The sequence below is a fragment of the Lycium barbarum genome, chromosome 1 (genome assembly GCF_019175385.1).
Source record: "Lycium barbarum isolate Lr01 chromosome 1, ASM1917538v2, whole genome shotgun sequence".
NCBI lineage: Eukaryota > Viridiplantae > Streptophyta > Magnoliopsida > Solanales > Solanaceae > Lycium > Lycium barbarum.
The window spans coordinates 159,485,708-159,502,616 of NC_083337.1; the positions used below are offsets into that span (position 1 = coordinate 159,485,708).

The 16,909-nt window shown below is 37.2% G+C and overlaps 1 protein-coding gene across 2 annotated transcripts; it reads right to left on the reverse strand.

Moving 5' to 3' along the window:
* Positions 1–256: 256 nt before the first annotated feature.
* On the reverse strand, positions 257–14,134 carry LOC132601262 (nucleobase-ascorbate transporter 6-like). Of its 2 annotated transcripts, XM_060314364.1 has the most exons (15): positions 13,977–14,134; positions 13,741–13,872; positions 11,967–12,064; positions 11,712–11,885; positions 10,579–10,679; positions 10,259–10,334; positions 10,118–10,177; positions 9,837–10,021; positions 2,533–2,629; positions 2,024–2,110; positions 1,483–1,541; positions 1,300–1,391; positions 1,133–1,210; positions 866–1,026; positions 257–766 (listed from the first exon to the last, which is right to left on the reverse strand). In XM_060314364.1, the coding sequence occupies exons 2-15, from the start codon at positions 13,853–13,855 to the stop codon at positions 548–550; spliced, it is 1,602 nt and encodes a 533-aa protein (XP_060170347.1). In that variant the 5' UTR covers positions 13,856–13,872; positions 13,977–14,134; the 3' UTR covers positions 257–547. The 2 variants fall into 2 exon arrangements, with proteins under 2 accessions (XP_060170347.1, XP_060170351.1); XM_060314368.1 differs by lacking the exon at positions 2,024–2,110.
* Between the last annotated feature and the right edge of the window lie 2,775 nt (positions 14,135–16,909).

Consider the following 16,909-nt stretch of genomic DNA (forward strand, 5'->3'; position numbering starts at 1 on the left):
CATCATTTGGTTACATAATCTCTTTCTAGGAGTAACTACAATTTTATGATCGGATATCCTATATAATCTTCGTTTTTTCCATGTTACTCAGACAATTGTCCTAGTGTTTTGTGGTTCATACTTTTCACTTTAATGTTGTATAATAGACATGTATCAAAAGGAATTTTTAGCCAGTTCCTTCTTTTATACCGGGGTTTTAACTGCTGCCCACATCAGGAGAGGAGTTTGAAAGCAGCCTGTTTTATTGCTAATTAAATCCATATAATGATTGCATGCTCTATTGCTAGTTAAATCCATATAAGTTATAACCATGAATTTACAATCTTAAGAAATACTTAAACTAATAACTGTTGTCCTGAGCTCCCTCAAAATGGTCAAGACTATTTATACTTCTTTTCGCACGTAAAGGGGTACATAAGAAAGAAAATTGATGTTGTGGCAGCAACCTCCCTCCCCCCTCCCCCGACCACAAGCACAGCTTTAAGTGGAAAGGGGGAAAGGAAGACTCTAGTAGAAGTATGAACCTTTGTCTCCATGGTGTCACCAATCACACAGATGGGAAATACTTGTTCAGATTGAAAGGGAGAGAGTAGAACTCCTCACTTCTTGTGTCAGTCTTAAAGGACTTGAATTTGTCCCACCAGTGCTTGCCTCTGTCCTTTCTTGTCTGGCCATCCTTTTTGTGCATCGTGTTGTCTAGGAAAAGGGCCACGATACCCGCCACAAAAGCTTTCGATTGAAAGGGTACATTGACCATGTCGTTGAACTGAAAGAATAACAAATCACAAAAGCTCTTAATACATGACTGGAATGCAACATAAGTCGAATGTTAAAGAGATTAGAAATTGATGCCAATTTGCTATACCCATCTTGCACGTGTGTGAACAGGTCCATAACCAGCAACGGCAGTATACTCATTGAAGTATTGTGGTATGGACAAGCCCAGAAAGATGGAGAAACCTAATATAAACTTGGTGCGGAAACTATTAAGATTGCAGAACTGAAGGAAGCCTAAGCCTCCAGCGCCTGCAAAGAATGAACAACATAAGAAACCACAAATCCCAAGCTTTTAGTAACATGAAATGTTTTGGCAGTGATCCAGGGCATGTGCTTGCCTTACAGATATACATACCTACATAAGCGAAGAAAAGGCAATACAAAGCACCTACAATGGGTGCTGGAATTGAAGCAAAGACTGCTCCAAATTTCCCTGATGATAGTAGGTTTGTCAAGACGAATTAACTCAGAGTATCCAGATAACTCACAAGAATTGCTTGGCAAAAGTGTTAGGTGATTTACCGAGAATTGAAAAGAAAATCATGAACGCAGCTGATATCTGAACAACTCTTCTACTGCCAACGCGTGTCAGTGCTAAAAGACCAGCATTCTCACTGCATGCACACAAAGGAAAAGTGAGTTCTAATTGGTCAACTATTGTAATAACATGCTATCAAGCTGTAAAAGGTTTTTGTCTGGACTTACACAGACACAGAAGATCCGTTCCCAGTGCCAAACAATCCTGATAGTAGAATTCCAACTCCCTGAGGTAAAAGCAAAATGTTTCAAAATTAAAGAACGCAAGGTATGAAGAAATTTAGGGAGCAAATGTAGCGAGGGGTAGGGGAAGAGAAAACAATCACACTTCTATGTGAATCACTGCAAATCTCAGTAACAAAATTTACTCAAATTGGCATTTGATTAAAAAAAAAATAGGTCCAAGGACATGGACCAGATAGAGATGCTGGGTTGCAGAATTGCAATTGATTGCACAAAGATTTAGACTAGTGTTATCAGTTATTGGAAGAAAGATACTGGAAGAGTCCGATGCTGTTTTAACTTTATGTAATTCTCCTAATCTACTTACGGCTGCACATAAACCTCCCTTAAGAGTCTATCCATTTGATTCTTAGTAATGCTCCACTTCAATGAAATTCAATAGTACTTTCTTACTTTTTTCCACTTACCTTACAAGAGGGTCACAGGAGAGGGAGAGGAGAAATTCTAGGAAACAAAACCTGTTTACCTGCCAACCAACACCACGACTAAGTATAGATGGTGGCAAAGGAGTGGCACTTGCATATCTTGCAACTGCAATAAAAGCACCAGTGGACTGAAAACACCAAAAGCATAATGGTGAAAGGAAGTTAGTTCAAAGCCTATCTCTTTCAGAGAAATAAGTACCTGTTTTTTTTATTCAGAAAAAAGGCTGAAAAAAATAGTGTGGAAGCACACAACAATTGAAAAGGAGGTGAACAAAAGGAGCCAACCAAAAAAAAACGGACAGCACAAAGAAAGAGAAAGTAGATGAAGGTTGAGAATCAACCCAGAACATCTGTAACAACAACCAGATGTTTCATAATAACAACATCCAACATAGCCAAATATAAGACAATCCAGATCATAGTGGCATTAGCAAAAGAAAACAACAAAGGAAACATGAAACTAAAATATATACAAAACCTGACAGAATAAGATAATAAAGCATTCACAATTTTTCAATATCTTTGACCAGGCTCTGACAGGTGAACAAACCTCTACAAGAGCAACGAAACTAGCCATCATCATAGCAAATGCTTCACCAGCATTGAATGAAGGAGGTCCCCATTGGAAGGGGTATGGAATACTAATCCTGCAGATTCACGCCAGCAAAGAAAAATATAAATTTATTAATGTTACAAATTATAAGTTACCTTGTAATTTAGAGAAATATTTTCCTAATGTAACTAATTAAGAACACCACTGAACTAACCAAAACAACTTTATGTGAGTGACGATCATAATGGAATGTTTTTCAAACAATATGCATCCCATGTTCCAATCACAAGTCCATTAGTATAAGAAGACGGAAATGGAGAATATAATATAAATTTGTTATACTCCTAGAGAATAGAAAGGAATATACTTATAGCTTCTCTATTGTTCAATATTGACCAGGTTTTGATATTGGTGAATGAGAAATGATGGGATGAAAAGTGAAGGGAATATAAAAGGTCACTTTTGCTTTGGGGAATGTAAAAGGTCCCTTGTGCTTTGGTTAAAGCATCTGTACCACATAGGAAAAAGAGAGGTGTATATATTACATTACACCTTCTCTAGTCGCTAAAAGGGTTGAGGGGGCAAGGACACCTCGCGTCGTCATCGCTCGCTCAGCTCGGCTTCGGCTTCGACTTTGGCTTTGGATTTGGATTTGTCAAAGATCGATTGATTGATTATCTTTTTTGGACAAACTTTTCTTTACTTATTTAATTAATTATTTATTTATTTAATTAATTAATTATTTAATTAATCCAATGCGGACCCTGACCCGCGACTTGAGACCGACCCGGTCCGTTTTTTCCCTTCCCGGATAATTACGAATTTCCCTCCAGAAACCTGGTGACTGATCTGAATGATTGCAAACATTCAGAATCAGTACCTCCAACAGCTATAAATTCTTGTTTTGTTCCAGAATTCAGTAACGAAAAATTTTCTGCAACAAAACAATTAATCTTTCTCTCCACAACTCTTCTTTTATCCTGTGTGATAAACTGCTGTTGAGTGGTTCGCCGCTGCCGGAATTTGGAGTACTACTATTCTGGTAAATAATCGTTCTATCCTGGGAGGGAATATTCCATCAACCTCGAGTACTGTGAGGGGAATAATTTCCTTAAGGACACACTTTGAACTAAGTGGGCTCAATTACATTCTGGAAAATATTTTTATTTTTCCAACACTGCTTCTGTTCATTTTCCAGTTTCTGTCGTTTACTGGTTTTTAAGTATTTTATTGTTATACTGTGTAATCTGTTTTACCAAGTGTTTTTACAGATTTTGTTGAAACTTCATTTAAACCTATACAGATTATTTTGACAACACTCTTAAGGAAATTAGATATATAATCTGTATTCTGTTTAAGGAGATTAAAACTTGTGTAGTTTTCTACTCCATATGAATATTAGTATTCTGACTCGAAGATATAAAAACTTCGTTAGAATACCAAAGTTCATGATTATACTGCGATTTGAAGAAATAAAATCTTCATCGTCTAAGCTATGTTGCTCGGACCCTTCACTTTTGCCGCCGTACCCGTGTCCGACACGACACGACACGGGTTTGGGTACGGAATTCGTGTCGGATCCGGTCAATAGAGATCGGATACTTTGACCGAAATTCATGACCAAATTAAAGAAAAATTTTGAGATTATGATTTCTCAAGATAACAAAAAGTAGAGATTTGAAGACATGAGATGGCATACCTTCAATATTATGTAGAAAATTTAACTAGTTTCTCGGAGCACGCAGTCTAGCACCTAGTAGAATGGAAGATTGAATCACATGTCTGGTACAAACTACATGTAGGTGCTTCCACAAAAAGCTCTCATAATCTAGGCATATTCTTGTAGATATATTATTAGAATTTTGAATTATTTTTGCCGAATCCCCGCACCCGTATCCGTACCCGGATCCGTACCCACGAATCTTAAAATTTAGATCATGCCGAGTCCGACCTCTAGATCCATACCCGTATCCGACACCCGCACCAGAGTCCGAGCAACATAGCGTCTAAGTTTGTGATTTAATTGCCATTCTGGTTTTATTAACTAAAACAGTTTGTCGATTTGACAGTGACAAAGAAATAATGGCAATTGAGACTGGAACTCCATCTGCGACTGGAACTCCCTCTGCAGTTGGAACTCCCTCTGCGAGTATTGCACCAGTGGTTACTCCTACAACCCGTACCGTTGTGCCGCCGGCGGAGAAACCTGCGAAGTTCACCGGTGTCAACTTTAAAGGATGGCAGCAAAACCACTGAGAAGAGGTACCGTAAGAGTTCACCGATTGAAGGGGCAAACGTCGTTGAAGATGCTGCTCCGAAAAAGAACAATAAAAGGAAGAGGCATTCTGGAAAGGAGAAGTATCCTAACAAGAAAAAGTTCAAGGGCAATTGTTATAATTGTGGTAAAGCAGGCCATAAAGCTTCCGACTGTCGTGCCCCCAAGAAGGACAAAGGGAAAAACAAGGGTCAGGCAAACATGGTGGAAGATGTTGATGACCTGTGTGCAATGTTGTTTGAGTGCAACCTGGTTGGTAACCCAAAGAAGTGGTGGCTTGATTCTGGTGCCACTCGACATGTGTGTGCCGTTAAGGAAGCATTTACAACCTACACTCCCGCTGGACCCGAAAAGGAGCTATACATGGGAAATACTGCAACAGCCAAAGTTGAAGGATATGGAAAGGTTCTGTTAAAGATGACATCCGGCAAGGTGCTGACTCTCAACAACGTCATGCATGTTCCATCAATTAGGAAGAACCTAGTTTCAGCCGCACTACTCGTGAAAAATGGGTTTAAGTTCATGCTAGTTAGTGATAAATTTGTACTTAGTAAGAATGATATGTTTGTAGGAAAGGGCTACCTCACCGAGGGCCTTTTCAAACTTAATGTAATGGTTGTTGCCAGTATTAATGGAAAATCTGCTTCTTCTTACTTATTGGAGTCAAATAATTTATGGCATGTTCGTTTAGGACATGTCAATTATAAAACCTTGCGGAAAATGATTAATCTTGAAATATTGCCTAAATTTGAGTGTAATATATCTAAATGTCAAATATGTGTTGAATCAAAGTTTGTTAAGCATTCGTATAAGTCTGTTCAAAAGAATTCAAATCCTTTAAACTTAATCCACACTGACATCTGTGATATGAAGTCAATACCATCTCGCGGTGGGAAAAAGTATTTCATAACTTTTATTGACGATTGCACTCGATATTGTTATGTTTATTTGCTAAACGGTAAGGATGAAGCAATAGAAGCATTTAAGCAATATAAGAATGAAGTCGAAAATCAATTGAATAAAAAGATAAAAACGATTAGAAGTGATAGGGGTGGAGAATACGAATCTCCTTTTGCAGAGATATGTTTAGAATATGGAATTATTCATCAAACCACTGCCCCCTACACACCACAATCCAATGGAGCTGCGGAAAGGAAAAATCGGACATTGAAAGAAATGATGAATGCTTTACTAATAAGTTCCGGTTTACCGCAGAGCTTGTGGGGGGAAGCTATCCTTACAGCTAACCGAATACTCAACAGAGTGCCCCACAGCAAAACACAATTTATTCCATATGAACTATGGAAAGGAAGAAAACCCAACTTGAAATATTTCAAAGTGTGGGGGTGTTTAGCAAAGGTACAAGTTCCTTTACCTAAAAGAGTAAAAATCGGACCAAAAACTGTGGATTATGTTTTTATTGGATATGCTACAAACAGCAAAGCTTGTCGGTTTTTGGTTCACAAATCCGACAATCCCGAAATTCATGTTAATACGGTAATTGAATCAGATAATGCTGAATTCTTTGAAAATATTTATCCGTATAAAATTGAATGTGAGTCGTCAAGTGAAAGATCCAAACGACCGCGAGAAGAACCAAAGGAAAGTACACCAAGTGAAGAGGATCCAAGGCGTAGCAAACGTCAAAGAACATCTACTTCCTTTGGACCAGATTTTGTGACATTCTTGCTTGAAAATGAGCCTTAAACATTTAAAGCAGCGATGTCTTCTTCTGATTCGGCATTTTGGAAAGAGGCAGTCAATAGTGAGATTCAATATAAGGCAAACACATGGGAAGTGGTTGATCTTCCTCCTGGAAACAAGCCTTTAGGTTCTAAATGGATTTTTAAAAGGAAAATGAAAGCTGATGGCACCATTGACAAATATAAGGCAAGACTTGTAGTCAAAGGTTATAGACAAAGAGAAGGTCTTGATTATTTTGACACATACTCGGCTGTACCAAGAATAACATCCATTCTGGTGTTAGTGGCTCTGGCCACGGTGTATGGTCTTGAAATTCACCAAATGGACGTTAAAACAGCTTTCTTAAATGGTGATTTGGAGGAAGAAATTTACATGGAACAACCCGAGGGTTTTGTGGTTCCTGGTAAAGAAAAGAAAGTGTGCAAACTTGTAAAGTCGTTTTATGGATTTAAACAAGCACCCAAACAATGGCATGCTAAATTTGACCAAACCATGTTCGCAAATGGCTTTAAAATCAATGAGTGTGATAAATGTGTTTACATTAAAAACACTCCAGGCCACGAAGTCATTGTTTGTTTGTATGTTGATGACATGCTGATAATGAGCAAAGATATGGCAGATATAAATGCTACAAAGCGCATGCTGGCTAGCAAATTTGACATGAAAGACTTAGGAGTTGCTGATGTAATCCTAGGAATCAGAATTCATAGAACTCCACAAGGTATAGCATTATCACAGTCTCACTACATAGAGAAAGGACTTGACAAATTCAAGTACTTGGATTTCAAGATTGTCAAAACTCCAATTGATGTGAGTTACGCACTTCAAAAGAATGAAGGTGAAAGTAAATCACAAGGGGACTATGCGAGAGTGTTGGGAAGTCTGATGTATATCATGAATTGTACACGACCGGATATAGCATGTGCTATTAGCAAACTGAGTCGGTTTACAAGTAATCCCAATTACACACATTGGATGGCAATGAAACGAGTTTTGGGGTATCTGAAACATACTCAAGACTATGCTTTGCATTATAATAAATATCCCGAAGTGATTGAAGGATATAGTGATGCAAATTGGATCACTGGATCGTCTGAAGTTAAATCCACGAGTGGATATGTTTTCACAATTGGGAGTGGAGCAGTGTCTTCGAAATCATCCAAACAGACTTGCATCGCCCGTTCCACTATGGAATCTGAATTCATAGCTTTAGACAAGGTCGGTGAAGAAGCTGAATGGATCCGGAATTTCTTAGAAGATATTCCATTCTGGCCCAAACTTTTGGCTCCTATATGTATACATTGTGACAGTCAAGCAGCAATAGGTAGGGCAGGGAGCGTAATGTATAACGGAAAATTTCGTCACATACGACGGAGACACAATACCGTTAGACAACTCCTCTCTAGTGGCGTTATCACGATTGACTATGTAAAGTCAAGAGATAACGTAGCGGATCCGCTTACAAAAGGCTTATCTAGAGAGGGAGTTAGTAGATCATCAATGGGAATGGGGTTAAGGCCGAGGACAAGTCATCATGGCGGAAACTCTACCTAGCAGACTGGAGATCCCAAGAGCTAGGTTCAAGGAGATCAAACAAAGTTATGACTGACGGTTCAACATTGTCAAACAACTCAACCCATTCTCGGATGAAGACAATGTTCAGAAATAAGGATAAAACTTTATGGCTTAATAAAGCATTAAGGTTTTTTAATGATTATCTAAACCTGGCAGTGTACGACCAGATAATGTGGCTGTAGGACCACATGTTGAGAAATCACCTATGTGAGTGTTAAGTGTAAGCCGCTTTAAAAGGGAATGACAGTGAAGGCCCATTCTCTATGCACTCATGAAACCAGGCGGTGTTCATGGCTGAAACGAACACAACTGTGAGAACCATAAACGGTTGAGGGCTGATTGTGTGACTTATGTTGTCTAGGTATACAACAAAGTTCGACGGTTCAAAGATATCAAATCTACCGATTGATCGAGTATGTCCGATATAAGTTCACTACGGAAAGTTCAAAGGGAAACCTACTTATCCAGATGCAGTCAATCTTCGCTTGTATATCACACTTGTCCGCGCATTCTTTTATATTATGGCCATTCCCCATTCATGTGGGGGATTATTGGGTTTTGATATTGGTGAATGGGAAATGATGGGATGAAAAGTGAAGGGAATATAAAAGGTTCCTTTTGCTTTGGGGAATGTAAAAGGTCCCTTGTGCTTTGGTTAAAGCATCTGTCCCACATCGGAAAAAAAGAGGAAAAGAGAAGTGTATATATTACATTACACTTTCTCTAGTCGCTAAAAGGGTTGAGGGGGCAAGGACCCCTCGCGCCGTCGTCGTCGCTCGGCTTCGGATTTGGCAAAGATTGATTGATTATCTTTTTTGGAATTTAATTAATTAATTATTTAATTAATCCAATGCGGACCCTGAGTCCGTTTTTCCCCTTCCCGGATAATTTCGAATTTCCCTCCAGAAACCTGGTGACTGATCTGAATGGTTGCAAACATTCAGAATCAATACCTCCAACAGCTATAAATTCCTGTTTTGTTCCAGAATTCAGCAACGAAAAATTTTCTGCAACAAAACAATTAATCTCTCTCTCCACAACTCTCTTCTTTTATCCTGTGTGATAAACTGCCGTTGAGTGGTTCGCCACAGCCGGAATTTGGAGTACTACTATTCTGGTAAATAATCGTTCTGTCCTGAGAGGGAATATTTCATCAACCTCGAGTACTGTGAGGGGAATAATTTCCTTAAGGACACACTTTGAACTAAGTGGGCTCGATTACATTCTGGAAAATATTTTTATTTTTCCAACACTGCTTCTGTTCATTTTCCAGTTTCTGTCGTTTACTGGTTTTTAAGTATTTTATTGTTATACTGTGTAATCTGTTTTACCAAGTGTTTTTACAGATTGTGTTGAAACTTCATTTAAACCTATACAGATTATTTTGACAACACAGTCGACAATATGAGAATCAGATAGGTTAATTTAGGACACCCATCAGTCTCTATAAGCTTGTGCTTACTTGTCCTAATCTGTAGCACCATCATCATATGTTAAACTTACAAAATCGGAGTTTTTATCAAGGAGTTTTACTTTGTCCATATCTTTGGACCGACGTTTATATAAAATACGATAAAATATCCATATGGAACCACATATACATATTTGGACCAATGCCAATAACAATATAAAAGTGAAAAAGGGAAGGAGAGAAAAAAGACTTGCCATGAAGCACCATCAATGAGTCCAGCACGATCAGTTCTTAACATTATAAAAGTGAAAAAGGAAGAAGAGAAAAAACACTTGCCATGAAGCACCATCAATGAGTCCAGCACGATCAGTTCTGCAGCTTGCTTGTGTCTTTGGTGGCTTTCCATTGTAAGCTCCCCCAACAGTGAGTAGGTGTGCATAAATCCATACAATGATCACCGTGAAAAGAACAGCAAAACGATCAAATATATTCTTCCCTGGACGTATCAGATGGGCCAAATACTGCAATAGCCAGCATTGTCAAGAATGTGTAACTTATATCCTACTATGTTGTGTTTAAAAAAGAAAAACATATGATTTCTAGATAAAGCATCCCACCTGAGAGAAAATGACTAGAAGGACTAGCTCTGGCAACCCAACTTCAACACATTTGGCGACCTAAACAAAGAAGAAATAGTTCAACAATCATCATAGAGTGAATATCGTAATGCAAGATAAGTGTAGTGAGTTTCTGCTTACCCCAGGAAAACCAAACTCATAAAGCCCAAAGCCAACAAGAGAAACCAAAGGAACAGCCGAAAGTGGGCTCAGAAACCTAAGAATCCACATAAAGTAAAATGCCGATTAGAGCTACTGTACTGTACGAACACGAAGCACTCAACATAACTGAGCAGATCTTGAACCACAAGAAAGCGACCCTTAAAGAAATTACTTGATCATTGTTATAGTACAACAGTAACCAAGAGCAGGGAAGTACGTCCTTAATTGATTATACAAAGCTAGGTCCTATATGAGAAGTCCAGCTCAAATGTTGGGAGAAATCTTTAGATATAATAAACCTTGTAACATTGCGCCAGAGACCACTGAAGCCTAGGACAATCTGAAGGGTTGAAGCAACAATAAGAGCACCTTGGGTGGCCCGCATTATCTTCTTGAATCTCTGATGAATCATAGAAAACATGAACAATAAATTAAGACCCAATATCATCAAGATGCAATGGATAACCCTCTGTCTCTAAACATCTTCCTAACCATTAAAGAAGTTAAAGGAACATGCAATAGCGTGAATCATCAAGTGGAAAGTAAATTATTTGTGCATCAGTATTTTTTTACAGTTACATGGTATCTAAATTTTTTTTCTCAAAATGACATTAACGAAAAATTGTTGTTAGTGTTTGGATTTGGTTACTGGAAAACATTGGTACTTGGATTTGTTTTATAAAATTTAGAAGTTAGCATTTTCATTCACATGTTTGAAGAAATATCATTAAAACCATAAAACACTGTAGATGCTTTCATATTGTTGAGATTATGAGAAAAAATTGACTAAATATATTTACTAACAGTCAGAAGGTAAGAAAAAAAAGGTTGTTAGGCCATAAGGACCAAATAAAGGAGAAAGAAGAAAAGTGATGGAGTGGTCGTGCCACGATATCTGAACAGCCAGGGAGTATTAAAAAATGGTCTAGAATTGGAGGACCTAAATGACCCAAGAGGGGGAAAACAAGGAAGGCCGTAATCTAATTTCTAAAATTTTAAAATGGACTTTGGGAGCTGGTCTTCCATTGGAAGGTACTATTCCAAAAGCAATTAGGTTTAGTTTTGGTTTTAAAACCAATACCCCCCCTTTTTCTGGTTTCCAGAACTAATGGGAGTTAGTTTTGAGTTCAGTTTCAAAATCAAGCACCCAATTAGCTAGTATAATTTTAAACCAAACTACGGTCACGGGTCAACACCAGAGTCGTTGCTTTTAGCTTGAAATCAAATCTTAAGCCAACTCCAATTGGTGTTTCCACATCCTAACTAAATGAGAATAACAAACTTAAACTGCTAATCCCATGGATTCACCATCTAACTCCATTAAAAAGCTATATACAATATCTCAACATTTGTCTTTGACAACCGACCAATAAGTTCACTAGATGATCCGAAGAACACAAGAGAAGATGACTGAGTGTTTGAGGACACCAACCGACACAGGGTCTTCGTCATTCCATTGTCCCGAAAGGATAATCGAGATTGTAGGTGCAACAAAGGTATAAGACCCTCCCATCACAGCAGGCAATCTGGTCCCAAAAATAGACTGCAACAAGGTGTTCAGCCCAGCAACAAATAGTGATGTCTGAATAACTTGGGCTTTTTCCTCCTGCAAACGGGCAGGAACTTGAGGTCAAGGGAAATTCATATCTTAAGTAATTAAGCAGTTCAATGTGTCTGGAGGCCTCACATTTCCACCTCCCATTTGAGGAACTAGAGCCGTAGAAACGATAACTATGGTACCAAGCATAACAAGATAATGTTGAAATCCAAGAAGAATAGCTTCAGCTGCATTCCAACAATTAGACAAAATCAGCTACTCCACAATACACATGGTGAAACCAATTTTAAATAATTTTAAAACAGTTAACTTCATCCCATACATAGAAGTGTTCCAGAACGCTTTGCTCAATAGCACTAACGGAAAATAAGTAGTTCTTCGCAGAGTAAATATTAGGACGGCCACTAAAATAATAATTTATACAGGCAGCTTTCCATAAGCTCTCTAAGTATGAAAATTGTTCGCTTGAGTCTATACCAATGGTAAAGGCATCTTACTCAACTACAAAATACAGAAGCCTTGAGATGTATACACAAAATAGACCCCATCATTATTGCACCCAAATTAGCCTACTTCACCAACCAGTACCAAAGAATTAAGCTGCACATTTTGGGAGCTGCTTCCCATATCAGACCAGTTCCTAGATTCCAATTTGCTGGCTAAAACATAAACCACACAAACCCAACACATCATATAACACACACAATAAGCCAATAATATTTATCGTGGAGAAGTGCTTCTGAAAACAACAACAACATACCCAGTTAAATCCCATAATGTGGGGTCTAAGGAGGTAAAGTGTACGCAGACACTGCTTCTGAAAAGAAAATAGAAAATGTGAAACTAAAGCAAGTGATGTTCGCTATATTTGGTAAGGCAATACCCATTTTGTTATCAAGTAATTCACTGAGAAACAGTGAAGTCTGCTGGAAAGAAAGATATGGGTTCACAAGAATCAGGACCCATGATCCATATGAAGAGAAATAATTAAAACTAGCCTGTGTGCACCTCGATTGTCCAACTCTAAGCCCATATGAGCTCACATTAGGTGTTGCACCTCGATTTTCCAACTCTAAGGCCATATGAGCTCACATTAAGTGTTGCAGCTGAGATTCGAACCTCAACCAAATTGTTACTCAATACGCCTCAACCAGTCAGCCATCCTAAAAATACTTAAAAACAGCAACAATGCCGAAATGGTCTTGCTCAAACAATAAAAGTTTTCCAGCAAACTCAAAACATCAAGTGGCTAGTACAAGAAAGAAAATGGGTTCATAAGAATCAGGAGCCACAATCCATATGCACCTAGCATGTACAACAATGAAGTCCAGACTAGCTTGCGTGCACCTCAATTAATCCACAGGAAAGCCTGCTATCCACATTGTCCAACCCTAAGCCCAGTATGAGCAGCTCACATTAAGTGTTGTAGCTGAGATTCAAACCTCAACCAAATTGTTACTCATTCACCTTAACCACTCAACTATCCTTAAAATGCTTAAAAACAACAACAATCCCAAAATAACAACAACAACAACAACTCAAAACATTTAGTGGCTAGTACAAGAAAGAAAATGGGTTCACAAGAATCAAGACCCATAATCCATATCCACATAGCATGAAGAGAAATAAATAGACTAGCTTTCGCGCATCTCGACTAATCCACTTACTAGCCTACTATCCCACATTGCCCAACCCTAAGCCTATATGAGCTCACATTAAGTCTTGCAGCTCAGATTCAAACCTCAACCAAATTGTTAGTCATTAGCATAATGCTTAAAAACAGGAATAATGCAGAAATGGACTCGCTTAAAGAAACTAACAGGTACCCATTATCAAACCCAAAACAAGAAAAATGAATGTAGTTTGGGCAGCACAAAATAGAAGAGATGTAAACTAAACTTACGCCAAGGGGGAGGACTAGTAATGCAGTAAGAAACATTAGGAAGCTGATCTTTTGGTGGATGTGGAACTGGTTCACTTGCCTTTGCTGCTGGTGCTGCTCCTCCTCCACCTGCCATTTCTTTCTACTTTTACACTGCAAAACCCCAAATCTTGAAATCTATCAGAAAACTATGGAGAGAAAAGAAAATGTATGAAAAGTAACCAAAAAAGAGAGGTCAAAGAAAAGAGTAAAAGTACCAAGAAAGCAAAGAGTGAAGAAAAGAAGGCTCAAAAAGTTTGATAGTACAGTCACAGAGAAGAGAAAGCTCAGTCAGTAGGGAAGAGTGACAAGAATGGAGCAACAAGCCCACATGGTAGTAGTACTACACCCCATTTACTTTTGTATAACTGTAATAAGGAAAATAAAGGACCTTTAAAGAAAATCATAACTGTTAATTAAAGAAAATGGTGATACTTTTAGTATGGTAAATTATTGTTATTGATGAATGGGAAAGATAAGTTTCAAATTAATGTGCTTTTTCCTTCTCTTTTTCTTGGCAAAAAGTTTAAATATACCTGTGAATTATGCAAAATACTTAATTATTTATGCCTTTCCGATTAAAATCAGACGATCTGTGGTGCTAATCATTTGCTTTTATTGAAAAAAATATAGGCCAATTTGGTAACTATATGAGCAGTTTTGACCATTTAAGTGCATGTTCAAGAATTTTTTATTAAAAATTTGTTTTACTTATTTATTTAATTAATGATAATTTGAAATTGTGAGTGTGAGTGTGAGCACTTAATGATGATGAGTACTCAGCTGGCTGGTCAGTAAACTGAGATTCAAAGGCGGGTGAGTTTATTTTTTAAAATTAGATAATAAATGTGATCAATCATAGTAAGATACGTGGCTTTTTTAAATAGGAAAAAATATTAAATTTAAAGTGTTAGTTTGAGAGGTATTCTTGAGTTAAGAAACAGGTTGTGGGTATTTTTAATTCAATAGATGGATGAAGGGGTTGTAAGCCATTTCTCATAAATTAGGGATATTTTAATAAATCTCTTATTAGCTAGAATTGGCAAGTAAAAAAATAATATTTCTTCAGTAGTATATTGAATGAGAAAGAGAATCAAGGAGAAATGGATTTTTGGCCCTTTATAAAAAAAATTTAGTTTTATGATCTTTTTATAAGATATTTTTATTTTTTACACAGAGATTTGAAAAAAAATATTTTCTTTTATTTTAATTATAAGAGGCTAAGAAATCACATTTCCTCGAAATTATTAACTGAGGCTATATTATATACGGGATACCAAGGGCAAACTTGAACCTTTACCCCCTATTTTTTACCCCCTTTTTCTCTCTCGAAAAAGATATGTAAGAAATTAGAAATTCATCAAAGAATCTGGACACCCTTCCCCTCCGGATTAGTTTACTTGCTATAGTTTGTACTCCGATTAAACTAATTTATCTTTTGTCAGCAATCTGACTTTCTTCTGAAAAAATCTTTTTTAAATATTAGCCTTATGTTTTTTATACTTAAAAGAAAAAGACCATTAACATTTATTCGAATGACGGATTTGTTCGTACAACAAACTCAGTTTTTATTAAACACAAACATCAATGCAGGAACAAAGAAAGTTAATGAAAGATTCCCAAACATACAATTGATTTTGAAAGTCAAAAATGTCTGTCCCTCATTGCTGGTTTAATAAATTAAAATACCACTACCTGCCGTTTATCTTTCGGTGAATTCTCCCTGCAGTAATTATTTCTCGTTATTCTTGTGAGGAAAAAAAAAAAAAAAAAGACAAGTAAAAAGATTGTGTCTCGGTCGTTTGGCATGCAAGATGAGACAAGAATATTTCATCGGTTGGGATATTTCATGAGATTATTTTATCTCACCTTCTACATCGGATAGTAAATTTCGCCATTTAATACATGGTGTGATAAAATAATTCCGAAATTATTTAATACCTCAAACCAAACATAAGATAAAGTTAATTTTATCTCTAAACATGAGATAAAGTTAATTTTATGTCGAAATCAAAAAGAGGTGCACGAAGACCGTAAAGAGACATATTAAAGTGTATTTGCCTTTGCCAGGGTGCAATGGGGAGAAATTTAGTAACGTTTGTTATGTTGACACCCGATTTTGTCCCGTCTTCCCCAAAATATCTATTTGCACTTCTAATATTTCGGAAACTTTAAAAATAATTATTTATATTTTACCATAATTATTAACTTCTATTAATACCGGCGTTTCATTATCCTGTTATATTCACTACTGTTATTATCTTTTCTTTTATTACCGTACTACTACCATCATTATCATTATTATTACTATTTTGTTATCAGTATTATTATAATTCGCATTTTTATCATTTCAGCATTTTTACTAGCTTATGCACACGCATCGCATTTATTTTTGCGAAATTTAATAATAGCGTTTATTTATCGTTGAACTTTTAAAATATTATCGCACGGCTATTTACGACGTCATATAATTTTAATTTTATACTAGGTGATATTTGGCACCCGTTAATATATAATCATTTAAAGTAGGTCTTTTATTTAAATTTAGAAGCCTAAATTCAGTTCGTATTTTTAATTCATCAATCCCGAATCCAAGCCCAATCAACTTATAAGTATTTTTCGGACCAGCCCATGTTTTTAAAATTAGCCAAACCGACCCAGCCCCTGCTCTAAATTCTCCAGCCCATTATTTAACCCAATACCCGGCCCACTACAGGTTCGACCCGACCCGCCCCTTTCACTTAACAGATGAACACTAGGGTTCATTCCCCTCATCCGCCGCATACACCCCCTTCCCCTTCACTCTCTTCTCTCATGCTCCTCCACGTTCCTCGACCAAGATAGCAAAGTCGCAGTGGTCTTTCACCTTCATCAGGCCATGTATGGCCATTACAGGAAAAAGAAATTAATGTTTTGTACCCCCATTTCGGATTCAACCGTTGAAAAGAGGTCAACTCTTGCTTTCTTTTTTCTGCTTGCATCTGAATCATCCTTAATGAGTTTTGGCTGGTTGTTGATTTCAAATCACTTCTTACCAGTTCTCTTTCATTTTCATAGGACAAGTTTAAGGAACTTTGTCTCTTTATTCGGTTTTGGCTTCTGATCGATGGCAGTTTTTCTAACGTTTTGTCTTTGAAAAAAAGGGGGATTT